This window comes from Heterocephalus glaber, unplaced genomic scaffold (genome assembly GCF_053883595.1).
Source record: "Heterocephalus glaber isolate CG9 unplaced genomic scaffold, H.glaber_assembly_v1.0 deba00001606, whole genome shotgun sequence".
NCBI classification, from domain to species: Eukaryota; Metazoa; Chordata; class Mammalia; order Rodentia; family Bathyergidae; genus Heterocephalus; species Heterocephalus glaber.
Window position 1 is genome coordinate 39,392,621 of NW_028258377.1, and position 12,336 is coordinate 39,404,956.

Consider the following 12,336-nt stretch of genomic DNA (forward strand, 5'->3'; position numbering starts at 1 on the left):
GGCCCCGTGCAAAGATGAGAGGAGACCGAACTCCCAGTCCTCCTGCGTGCCAAGGGCTTGGTGGTGCGGGCTGGTGCTGAGGCCGGCGTCCTCAGGGGACCTGGACCGAGGCTCTGGCCTGCACTGGCTCTCAGGTCTGAAGGGGATCTCAGGCTAAACAGAAGCAGCTCTGACTGTCTGAGAAGGTCGGTGATCCTGGAAGAATAAGACTGTCTTGTCACTGCCAGCCAAGTAGGGGACAGGCCCAGCCTTGGGGCCAGAGGAGCTCTAGCCACTGCCGATGCCTCCTTAGGGGCAAGAACCTCGCCTGAAGAGGAGTGGACAGCCAGGTTCTTTGCCCACTGCTCTCCATTGCCCCAGGTGGGAAGAAAAGACCCAGCCAGGAGAAGGTGGCAAGTTCCTGAGGTGAAGCCAGGAGGGAGCCCATCCGTGATGTGTTCGGGGTGAGCAGCACTGTGTGGCTCATCCCTAGCCCAGACTCTGCCAAGGCTGCATCTCCACCCACCTCCCAGAACTTGGGCCTGACTTCTGAGCAGTCTGGAGCCAGTGTTCTGTGGGTTCAGCCCATTGCAAAGGGGAGGATGGCTTGTGGGAATGGGGTCCAGTGTTGGCAGGGCCTGGGGTGGTCACACAAGTGGTTTTGGGCTGATCTGAACTCTGTAGCTTCCTTACCGTCTGCTTTAGTCACTGAAGGAAGGGTCCCTGTGCGCTGCCTCCTTGCAGTGAGTACAGGGAGCTGAGGATCAAACAGTGCCATGTATAGGAAAGGGCTTCTCAGGCATCAGGCATTCAGGACGTTTAGACACATTCAGCTTCTCCCTCTGCTGAGGACTGTGCTAATTAATTAGTACAGCAGCTCCATAAAGCTCAGCATATGCCAGGTGCCAGGCTCACAGACTTATGGTGCTGACCTTCATACAGATTTTGTAGGCCCAAGACTTTACTATCTGAAGGGAAGATTCAGTTCCCTGAATGTTCCACATACTCTTACAATTCCAGTCGGTGTGTATTTGCTCTCCTCTGATGGGCCCCTTTCCCCGTATCCTTCCTCTCAGCATCGGTATCACTTCCTGTCAGGAGCCTGCCCTGACCTCCACACCTGAATCAGGCACTTCCTCTGGCTTGCCCTGACCGGTCACAGCCTGGAGCACACCATCCTCTCTCCTTCATGTCTCCTCCCAGGGACTGAGGACAGGCCTAACACTGAGCTAGGTGAGAGCAAGGGCCATGTGAGGGTCTGCTGGTTGGATGGATAGATGAATGGCTCGGCCGTTATGAGCTGTGCTCTGTTGACAGCTCGAACACTGTACCCAATGCCACAAATACCCCTTTTGTCCTGAAGCTTGGGGTCCATCAGCAACTGCCAAGGACCAGGAACTCCTTCCAGGCGCTCTTTAAAACTGTTGGGACCACTTAGCTGACCCTTGTGGGGCTGGTCAGAGGTTTCTTGGGCCTTAGTTTTTCAGCCCTCTGACTGAGTCAGTTCAGCTCATTAAAGGGACTGTCAGGCCGCTCAGACCCCACTCCAAGAGCTGGTGCCTTTGTCTAGACTTTCTACTAAATAGTGAGCCATTTATCTGACAGGCCTGGCTGTGACTTAGCCACCACACCCGTAGTGTAGGGAAGTCAGGTCTCCCAAAGTGGCCAGCTGGCTGCCTGCCCAGAGCTCTCCCATCTTAGGCTTTCTGTGGTGAAGTCATTGTAGTCTGTGCTCCTCTGCTTTGGTGACGTAGAACCGTAACTGGACCTATCTGCTAGGAGTGGCTCCTCCTGAGTAGTCCCTCGTAATTGGCCCAGCTTAAGAAAGCTGCCGGTAAAACTGGACTCCAGCTCTCCCTGCTAGGCGGTCCCTTTCACTGCTCCCCAGAAACACCCAAGTCTATGCAGGGTGGGCGAGTCTCCCCAGGACTCAGCTTGCTGTGCATCTGTAGATCATAAACTCCAACTGTGGGGCCACCGGGTCTGAGCCCTGCCTCTGCCTAGCATCTGGACCAGCCTGGGCCAGGCCAGCTCTCAGCCTTATCTGTGTGTCCTACATTGAGCAGCCTCCTTGGGGCCACCTCCTTAGATCTCTGTACCAGCTGTAGCGCAGGAGGCTTTATGTTTCTGAGGGAAGTAGGGGCTCAAACTGTGCACCGCTTACAAGTGAAGAAGGGACTTGAACTGAAGATAGCTCTCTGTCTCTCCGTCTGTCTGCACCCCCAACCCTCCACATCGCTGACCTCATCTCCATGTGGTCATGTTACAGTGTAGCACAAATACCATTTATTGGAACTTAAGCAGCTCCCTCTTTCCTCAGGGGTCAAGCAATTGGCTCTCATCCAGTGGCTGCAGAGTAGCCACTGTTGCATTTCTTCTTATTCCCAAGAAGGAAAACCACAGCCACTGCTTCCAAAGGCTGAAGGCCTGTCAGGAGGGTGCCTGTGGGCGGTGCACAGCAGCTAGAACCACCCCGCCATCGCTACCGGGCAGTGACATGAGGGATGTGACGAGCAATGCCTGGCCCACCCTGGATGCCTTCGTCAGTCCTGGGCAAAGAACTCTGCGCCCATCTGGCTTGTGTATCTGCTCTGTCAGCTTCTTCTTCCAGCAGCTAACGAGGTCACAGAGTCCCCTGAAACCTGCCCTCTTGGAACCAGTCAGTCACCAGTGCTTCTCACCGAAGCCTTCTCACTGTCTACCCCAGGGCATCTCCATGTCTCCCTGAGAGGCCCACCGTACCCACACGGGCTGTGACATCACAAGAGGCTGGTTCCTTCTAGGAATGCACACAGCACACAGCTGAGCCCTTTCTTCGAGAGAGTTCTCCGAGTTCTTTCTCCTCTTGCCAGTCTAATACCCATTCCCCTCTGCTAGCCCTCTCCTGTGGACCAGCTGAGGGATGAGGGCACAGTCAGCGGCGGGCCAGCTGTGCCGAGCCCTGGTGCTCCTGTAGTCGGGTAGGCTGCTGCTTCATGTCAAGGCCTGGGGGTGCCTGGGGCTGTCTGTGGGATCTGCCCAACTCCTCTTCCCTCTCTCCGTCAGGCAGGGCTGGGCTAAGAGCTTAGAGATGGAGCAGGTGGAGCCTCGTCCTTTCACCCCACTTACCCTAGACACTTTGCTAGGCATTTCCGCCACCCTTCAATCTTTTCCACACTCTAGGAGCAAAGATAAGCAAATCACGTGACCACAGTCCTGTAGGAGAGGCTCCATGCTCCGAGCTGCTCTGAGAACACAGCCTAGCCCCAGAAGCACATGTGAGTCATAGCCCAGGGCCTGAGCTTGTGGTTCTCGGGGAAAGTGGGCCAGATGTCTGCCAGGATTGGGTCCTGAGGGCTCTGGCCTCGTACCAGGAATAGCCCTTTCTAGGAAGCCAGCTTCTGGGGTGCACTTCTGTGTTACACCAGGAAACTTTATCCCCCAACTGCCTGGGGCCTGCCCTTCAGCACACTGGGCCAGAGCCACCTGTGACCGAGCATCCCCATCCCCGGGGGCCTGCCCACCGGCCCTGCTCCCTCATCTGCCTCCTGTCTCTTGCAGAGTTTGTCCTCTCACTTCTGGAGAAGATGCAGACCCAGGAGATTCTGAAGTTACTGCGGCTCCCTGAGATGGGTGACTTGAGCCAGTTTCTCCGCAGTCTGTCAGCCACCACCCTTGTGAGTATGGGTGCATTGGCTGCCATCCTCGCCTACTGGTTCACTCACCGGCCGAAGGCCTTGACCCCACCGTGCAATCTGCTGTTGCAGTCAGAAGAAGTGGAGGTGAGTAGGTGGGAGCAGTCGGGCGGTAGAAAGTATCGGGCAGAGGACAGACGTCTTGAAGGTAGAAGCTGGACTTGTGGCTTGTTCGACTTCAGGTGTCCCTGAGAATCCTGTAGTCCTGCTCCCTGGCAGCTAGCCAACAAACTGCAGCCGCCTGGAGCAGGAGTTCCTGTCAGACAGCCTGGCCTTGCCCTTATGCAGGGCGTCTGGCTTGCCTGCCTCTTGAGTAGGGCCGCTGGCTCATTGGTGCCTCAGTAGGCTAAGCGAGTCTTCCCTCCCAGTCTCTCCCTGGGCCCAGTTTGGTTGGTGCAGGTCCCAGAGCTGAGCCCGCCCCAAGGACTCTGCCCTCTCAGAGCACATAGGCTCACAGGTGGAGTCACTGTGCAGAAGGGCATGCAGTGGCCCAGCAGACAGGATGATTCCGGGTGAAGCCTGGAAGGACTGGTGACATCTGCTTCTTTATTAAGCATATAGAATTTTATTTTACCTTTTTTCTAAACTTTAATTTTGTTCTCTTTTTTTGGTACCAGGGATTGAACTCAGGACCTTGCGCTTGCAAGACAGACGCGGTGCCACTGAGCTAAATCCCTGGCCCTCATTTTTAATAGCTAATATACTCACATGGTTCCCAAGAGGCAAAAGGTTAGACCGAAAAGCTTCTCCCTTCTACCCTGGGTGTCCCACTTCCCCCCTGAGGCACCTGTGTTTCTGGTTCTGTCCTAAGCTCTAGCAGATTACTGTGTATAGCGATCCCTCCTCCCGATTTTAAATGATATCCTTGTACACCCATCTTTGTGCATTGTATCGATGCATTTAGAGGCAAAAATACGGCAAGGTTTGGCTGGTAGGGGAGGGAGGTCAAGATGGGGCCTGGATCTGAGGGCCGTTTTCCCAGCAGGGTGGCATCCGGGAAGGCACAGGTGTGCTTTGGGGAAGGGTGGCTGGTGTTGGGTGTGGGCATTGCAGCAGGGCTGGAAATGGGGCAGCAGAGTAGGGGATGGGATCGCTGTGGTGAGCAGCAGTCCTGGGCTCGAAGCCGGATTGTGCCTCTAGGAGCTGTATGTTTCTTGTCAGATTCTTAACTCTCTGAGTCTCAGTGTCCTCTGTGGTAAAGTGGGTAGAAAAAAGTGCACCTGAGTCGGGCAGTGGCACAAGCCTGTCATCACAGCTCCTCGGAGACTGAAGCAGGAGAATCACAATTCGCAGGCCAACCTGGGTGACTTATCGAGACCCTGTCTCAAAATAAAAAAAAATAATAAAAAAAGGCTGGGGATATAGCTCAGTGCAAAGGCCTGCATTCAATTCCCAGTACCAAAAAGGGGGAGAGAGGGTCCCTCGGGCAGTCGGGATTTGGTGAGATGGTCCTGATAAATCACCAGGCGTAGCTGTTTTTTAGTTAAGCTCACAATTGCAACTCATCTGGGGAGGTGAACAGGGATGGTGGGCGGGGACTCGGGATGGGCAGCGTGGATTTACTCAGGGTTTTCGGTTGGGGGGTGCTGATTTGTGCTGTGAAAGGGTCTCCATGCCCGGGCTAGGCACGAAGAGGCAACTGTGGACATACAGGGAGCCCTGGTCTTGGAGATCCTGGGGAGAGGCAGCAGGGAGGAAGGCGAGAAGGCAGGCGAGGGCTTCTGGCTCTTTCCCCACCCTGGCCCGGAAGGTGTGTGCTCCTTCCCACTCTAGAGCTGCCCCATGGGGGCCCCGGGAGCTGTCTGCCCTGCCTGCTCCCACTGGATGTTGGCACAGCTCAGCCCGTGTTCCTAGGCTGCTTCTCCTGGAGAGTATCCTCAACGCAGTCCTCTGTTAATTCACGCCATTCTGGGAGTGGAGGGTGGCAGCCTTCTTAGCCAAAGACTACACCCACCTGATTTTTAACTGAGGGGTGCAGCAGCAGACGATGGGTGGGGAGCAACTAGGCAGGTCCATCTTGATGCCAGGAGATACAGCCGAGTCCGGCCACACTTCCCATTCCATCGTGCTGCTGTATATGAAGAGTTACTGAAAATTCTGGACATTTTGTGTATGCTGACCTGGTGCACGAGTGTGGTATGTGTGAGACAGTGGTGTACTGGGCCTGTGTGTGTCAGGCAGTTAGATGTGAGTGTGCATGAACACAGGTCAAGCGTGTGCAGTTCAGGTGTGCACAGCACCTCGCAGCCCCACGTGTGTGGAGCAGGTGTGCAGCTTTGTACGTGCCGGGGCACCATTCTGGCATCTCTGCCTGCCTCAGTCAGTTTCTCTGCCCTGTGCTTGGTTTGTAGGACAGTGGTGGGGCCCGACGATCTGTGATTGGTGGCGGCCTTCAGTTGCTTACCCACTTCTACGATGACGCCCGGACCATGTACCAGGTGTTCCGCCGTGGCCTTACCATCTCAGGTGAGGTGGCTGTGGGGATGAAGAGAGCCATGGCAGATGCTGCACAGGTTCAAGGGTGGGTAAGCAAGCACGTAGCAGGGACATGGCAGATGAGCAGTACCCAGGGTCAGTAGAGAACACACTCCTGGCCCTCCTGTCACCCATCAGAGAAGCAGCAGCATTATGTGGCCAAGGGTGAACCCTGCTTGGTTTCGGGCTGCCTACCTTCAGACCTCAGACTTGTACACCCATTGGCAGCCCATAGTGAGCCCTGAACTGTCAGGCTGGTGGCTAGCAAGGCTTTGAACCTGGGCCTCTGAGACGCCTTGATGGCCCCAGGTTATGAGACAAAGGGAAGTAGTCAGAGAGGGGCACCTACCACCTTCTCCTGGTGGCTCCCAGGTGTCTGTCTCCTTTGGCCCTGTATTGGGGACTGTCACACCAGTCATGGTGGGAGATGCCGTACTCATGTGCTTTAGGCCCTTCCTCCTGGCCTTAGTCGGTAAGACAGGCAGCAGGGAAAAGTTCACTTGATCCATGGACAGCCGCAGGATGGGAGGTCCATCCAGGTGTCTGATGGGCAGGAACAGGTGGCATACCCACACTGGCCTCCCCCCACCATAAGGTCTGCTTGTCTGTCTGCAGGGAATGGGCCCTGTCTTGGTTTCAGGAAGCCCAAGCAGCCTTACCAGTGGCTCTCCTACCAGGAGGTAAGTGACAGAGGCCCGGCCTCATGCTATGCGCCCATGCAGATGGGGCACTTGGGCTGGGGAGGGCCTTCTGAGCACCCTGGTGGGTCTCACAGTGTAATTTATTAATTTTCTGGCCTATCTGCCAAACTTCTGGCAGCAGTGTTGAGGAGCTTTCAGCATGCCTGGGTAGGGAGCCAGGCAGGTCTGTCAGACTGTAGGACTCCTACATAGGGCTGTGTCTCCTGCTGTAGAGTTCTTTCTCCATTACCTCCCCGTATCTGTGTGCAGGTGGCAGACAGGGCTGAATTTCTGGGATCTGGGCTTCTCCAGCACAGCTGTAAAGCAAGTACAGATCAGTTTATTGGTGTCTTTGCACAAAACCGACCAGAGGTGAGTATCTGCTCTACCTGGTTTTAGAGGTATTGGTGGCATAGGGATGGGAGCATGGAATAGTCCCTGTCGCCCAGGAGAACAAACAGAGACCCTAGAACCATAACACCACCCCGCGCAGGTCTCCCCTTCATAGGAGTGGGCCCTCCAGCCAAGCTCTATGCATGCCACACTGGGTACCACACACAGCTGCTCCCTGAACCAGCGGGGAGGCCAGGCATGGCGGAGAGTGCCGTGCGGATCCTAGGAGTGGGCCCAGACCTGTTTGGGCATGAAATCCAGAAATTATAGACTGCTCTGGAGTGAACGTGGTCCAGAAGGGTGAGCAAGCACAACCCGCTAGCCTTCTGGATTCCTCGTCACACACGGAGGTCAGGCATAGGGACTGCAGCGGGGGGACACTGGTCACCTGGGCCTAAGGGCAGAACAGTCTCATCTCCTTCCCCCTCCTTGACCTTCTGTTTCCATAGTGGATCATTGCAGAGCTGGCCTGCTACACATATTCCATGGTGGTGGTCCCGCTTTATGACACCCTGGGCCCTGGAGCTATCCGCTACATCATCAATACAGGTGAGCCCTACAGCCACCCCTTCCTGCCATCAGCTAGCCCCCAGCCCCCAGCCCCTCAGGTTATGCTGATCATATATCACTCACAAGAGGCCCTTTGTTTGTACTCAGGAAACACCAGGGGCCCCTGAGTAGGCTTTCTGAGTCACAGCTCTTCCCATCCCAGCTTCCCCTGCGGTTCCTTCCACTGGGCTGGGATGCCAACAGCTCCACACAGGCTGCAGTCCTCTGAGGTTTCTGGCGGCCGACATCATTACTGGGCAGGGGAAATATCCCAGGCAGACTTGGGATGATGGGGGCTGAGGCTGAAGCAAAGAAGAGCTTGGAGTCTGCTCCACGGGGTCCCTCCCCTGACCTTCTGCTCTTTATTCCACCCAGCACCCACATCACTTGACCCCCATAGCTGCCCTCCCATGTTTACTGACACAAGCTCTGGCGCACACAACCCTCAGGGCCACTGCCCGGCGCATGCTGCTCACAGTCATAGTCTGACCCTCTTTAACGGTCCCCACAGCGGACATTAGCACTGTGATTGTGGATAAGCCTCAGAAGGCTATGCTGCTGCTAGAGCATGTGGAGAGGAGGGAGACTCCAGGGCTCAAGCTGGTCATCCTCATGGAGCCGTTTGAGGAAGCTCTGAAAGAGAGAGGGCGGAAGTGTGGCGTGGTCATGAAGTCCATGCAGGATGTAGAGGTAAGAACCTGCTTCTGGGGTGTTTGCTGGCTGGCCACCAATTGAGATGTGCTGGTTATTGGCCCCTCTCATGCCTGGGGTGGCCGCTTTTTTGGTCCTCAGAATGTATGAGTGTCATGACGGGGCAGGCTTTGGGAGTCTGTCATCAGTGCCCACGGTATGCTCCAGAAGGCGGTGCGCTAGTGTAGGAAGGGCAGCAGGCTCTGGCTTTAGTCGGTGATGGTGCCAGCCTGTGAGGCCCTCACAGCTTCTAGTCTCCTCGCTTCCAGCTACCATCAGCCTGTGTGCGCCTGAGGACTCTTGGTAAGCCCAGGAGTCTCGGCAAGATCCTTCCAATGGGGCCAGATCCCCAGCAGCCAGCAGAACGACTTGCTTGTGCACGGCCTCCCCAGAGACGTGACATTGGTGGCATCCTGTGGCCTGCTAGAGTGGTACAGGGCCTGGCACCGTGACCTCCAGGGCCTCAGGCCCTCTTGGTAGCAGCTGACCCCCTCTGTGGTCTATTGGATCTGGGCCCTGGGGCTTTCCAGTTTTCCTCTGCCTCCGTGTGCTCCTCCCTGAACTTGTAATGCCTGTGTACTTAGGCCCCTCTGTGACAGTAGCAGCCACACCTGCGCTGGCACCCCCCACGTCCCCCTGCCCTGAGCGGTCATGTAGAAGCTGCTGTGTCTTACACATGTGCCCAGATGTACAATGGACACCTTCAGCCGAGCAGGTCCCAAACACATTGGTGTAAGCACACTGCCTGTCCTCTCAGCCTATGGCTTCCTCTCTGTGATGTATGGGGTGGGTCTAGGCCAGTGACGGCGAACCTTTTAGAGCTTTCCGTGACGCACACGTGCCATAGGTTTGCCACCCCTGGTCTGGACCCTCTCCACTTCTCTCTCCCAGGAGCCTCAGGCTAGGTGTATGTGTAAGAGCAAGGCCTGCTGCGCTGAGTTTGATTTTTGAGTTTGAGTTTGAGAACCTCAGAGCCCTTAAAAGCAGTATTTTCTTTTTTCAGGACTGTGGCCAAGAGAATCACCATGCTCCTGTGGTAAGCTAACCTGCCAGCAGACAGGCAGGGCCCATCTTCACAGGGTCCCCTGCTGGGCTCGGGCTCAGTGGAGAGGCCAGACAAGCACCTCCAAGTCGATAAGCAACTCCTGTGTGCAATTCGGGAATACCCGCTCGGGTGCCCGGACTTCTGTGGGCTGAGGGCCCAGGGAAGGACCTGGAACAGGAGTCAGATGTTTGGGAGGAAGACAGACGGCAGCCAGTCCTGGCCATCATGGTGCTCTGTGACTTTCTCTTGGAGAGGTCTCATTTTTGTCTCTCTGACTGTAGTGAACTGTTCAGAGCATGGGATGGACAGAAGCAGCAACAGCAGCAGAAGTTAACCCCTGGGCAAAGTGGCCTCTGCTGTCTTTGTACATCTTTGCTTTGTGAACCTTTCTGAATGCCGTGCCCACGTGGCACTGCCGGGATCGGGTCACATGAGGGTAGCTGCCTCCTGGGCGGGGCCACGGGATGTGGAGGCTTCAGGTTTCTGGCAAGGCCTCGCTCCAGCTCCGCCCTTCCCACTCCCTTCTCCTGATGGCATAGCGGAGCCCTTCAAGGGTAGCCCTGTATGCTTGCCACCTCCCAGTGCCAGGCTGCAGCCCTAGAGAACTGCTCCCTAGTTCATCAGCCTGGCCTGTCTCTTGTGCCCCTTGATCCTCTCCCAGAACTCCCACCCTTGCTTCATTTGGAGAGGTCTTGCTCGCCCTGGCACCTCATCTCACACGTCCCCTCCCCTGGGAAGCCATTCTTATGTGCAGATGGGCTCGGCAGGCTCCTCCTGGTCACCTCACAGCCATATGCCCAGGGTCCGAGCCAGGGCCTGATGCAGAACGGGCTTGGAGTTGCAGGGGGCGGCTCAATTCCTGAGCCACCCTAGATACCTTGGGGAAAATGGGGAGGAAAGAGGGAAATGGGTCACAGCCGATAGATAGGTGAGATCTTGGGTAGAGGCCTGAATGTGGCCACGTCAGCCCAAGCCCACCTAGGAGAATTCAGTGGAGTCCTGCGTCGATGGAAGCCATGGGACCCGGTGTGAGGTTGGTGGGTCAGCTCTGTGTCCACACGCTCAGCCTCTTTCCGCTTTCCTAGGAGCTCACCTGCTCACATTTTCAGCTGGGCAGCACAGGGGCACGCACACGTTGCTAACGCATACACACACCCGTGTCGCACATGCACAACACACACCGTGTGTGGGGCTGGCAGTGGAGGGGTCTGGTGCCATGGGCCCTGGCAGCTTGCGCTGGGCCTCCCTAACACACGTGTCTTTTTGCCCCTGCAGCCCCCACAGCCTGATGACCTCTCCATTGTGTGTTTCACGAGTGGCACAACAGGTAAGCAGAGGTTCCCACATCACCAGGTGTGGCCATCTGCACCCTTGCCCAGCAGCCTGGCAGGTGACTTCAGCCTCTGTGACATGGGCTGAGTCTTGTCTTGCGCCTGGCTCCGAACATTGGTTCCTTCTGCTGCTGCCGGTGTCTGTTACCAGAAAGGACAGAGGTGGCCAGATTCGGAGGCACAGGCTGGACTAGGAAGTGCGGGTGGGGCTTGGCCCTTCTCAGAGCCACTAGAGACCTGGGCAGCTGGGGTAGGACTTTTCTCGTGGGGTCGTTGCTTTATCCAAAACAGCCTCACTGCTCTGCTTTCTGTCCCTGCCTGGACTTTTGTTGTGGGCTGGGGAAGGAGTGTGGGGTTTGGTGTCTGAGTCTGAGTTCCATCCCCACTACTTGCTAGAAGGACTTAGGAACAAGTCGCTTAACCTCGCTGCCATCCCTGTCCCCAGCTCCCACCTGTGGGGAAGGGTGGTTAAAGGTGCCAGCTGAGAGATAGAGTGGTGTAAGAGAGCAGTCCAGATAGGACTGTCAGGAAGCGGACAGGAGCAGAAAACAGTCTCCGTGGCGCGGGCAGAGGAACACGGGTGTCCTCGTGGGCAGGAGCAGTCAAGGAAGGCTTCTTAGGGGAGGCAGAATCCGCAGTGTGCGGCTGAGGCCTCGGCCCAGCCTGCTCCAAGGAGACACCACTGGCAAGTGGGGGCACCGGGACGTGAGCCCTCCCCTCCCAGCTCCTGTTCCGATCCTCCTTCTCAGCTAGTGGCTCGGAAAGTCACTTGCTTTGCTCTAACTGGGCCGGCAGTTTCCAGCCATCTCTTTCCAGACTGAGGACTGGCCCACCTTAATGATAGCTCTTCCTGTGCGGTGGACCAGCCCCTCAGCTTCCTCAGGAGCAGCCCCTGACCAGCCCCATAAGCAGGATTATCCGTGTCAGTGGGTCACGAGAAATGTGGCTTTGTTGAACGGAGACGGAGTTTTGCCATTAATTCATGTGGGTTTAAAAGTTTGTGCCCTACTCTTTAACAGGTTTAATACTCTTTCAGAAAGGAAATCAAACACCCAGAGCCAACTCAGAATTCAAAACTACCCTTCAGGTTTACATTGCTTTTAAAATAGAGCTTTCCATCGTCTTTTTCACATGAGTTTCACAGCATGAATTTTTGGTGACACGATTTTGGGAAGCAGGTCACCTGCTCTGGCCTTAGCTTCGGAACTGTGTTTTCCAAGAGTGCGTTCAGGGTTTTAATGGGTCACTTGGTCACAGGTGCTACCTTTATATCTGGAAAAGAACTATCAGATGCAAAACATGCTGTTGCCTGGCTGGGGAGGGCAGACGTCACTGGCTCTCCAGACTGCGGATTCATGGTGGAAGCTGTGCCACACTACTCGAGCTCTGTGTGGTGAAAGCAGAATCTACAGAGCCTGAAAAACAGCATGTGATTGGGTGTCCCAAGGGCCTTAATCCAAAGCTGTGTCAGACCTGACAGAGCTGGGGCAGTGAGCAGACCTTTGGCCTGGCATCACCCT

The 12,336-nt window shown here is 56.0% G+C and overlaps 1 protein-coding gene and 1 long non-coding RNA gene across 11 annotated transcripts in view; one reads left to right on the forward strand and one right to left on the reverse strand.

The window, feature by feature from the left end:
- The window catches only part of Acsl6 (acyl-CoA synthetase long chain family member 6), a 51,299-nt gene that overhangs the window by 11,796 nt on the left and 27,167 nt on the right, over window positions 1–12,336 (forward strand). For 6 of the 10 annotated variants that reach the window (XM_004836631.4, XM_004836635.4, XM_004836634.4 and 3 more), the window contains exons 2-9: window positions 3,520–3,740; window positions 6,005–6,119; window positions 6,744–6,808; window positions 7,079–7,180; window positions 7,651–7,750; window positions 8,262–8,440; window positions 9,444–9,476; window positions 10,761–10,812. In XM_004836631.4, coding sequence (XP_004836688.1) covers window positions 3,520–3,740; window positions 6,005–6,119; window positions 6,744–6,808; window positions 7,079–7,180; window positions 7,651–7,750; window positions 8,262–8,440; window positions 9,444–9,476; window positions 10,761–10,812 — 867 coding nt within the window. Of the gene's footprint in view, window positions 1–2,752; window positions 2,940–3,141; window positions 3,237–3,519; window positions 3,741–6,004; window positions 6,120–6,743; window positions 6,809–7,078; window positions 7,181–7,650; window positions 7,751–8,261; window positions 8,441–9,443; window positions 9,477–10,760; window positions 10,813–12,336 lie in introns of those variants that run through there. The other 4 variants (XM_021241639.2, XM_087194572.1, XM_004836633.4 and 1 more) reach the window with 3 other exon arrangements.
- On the reverse strand, window positions 31–2,710 carry LOC147823017 (uncharacterized). The gene is made up of 3 exons (XR_015444676.1): window positions 2,509–2,710; window positions 673–736; window positions 31–195 (listed from the first exon to the last, which is right to left on the reverse strand). It is a non-coding gene; the product is annotated as an uncharacterized LOC147823017 (long non-coding RNA).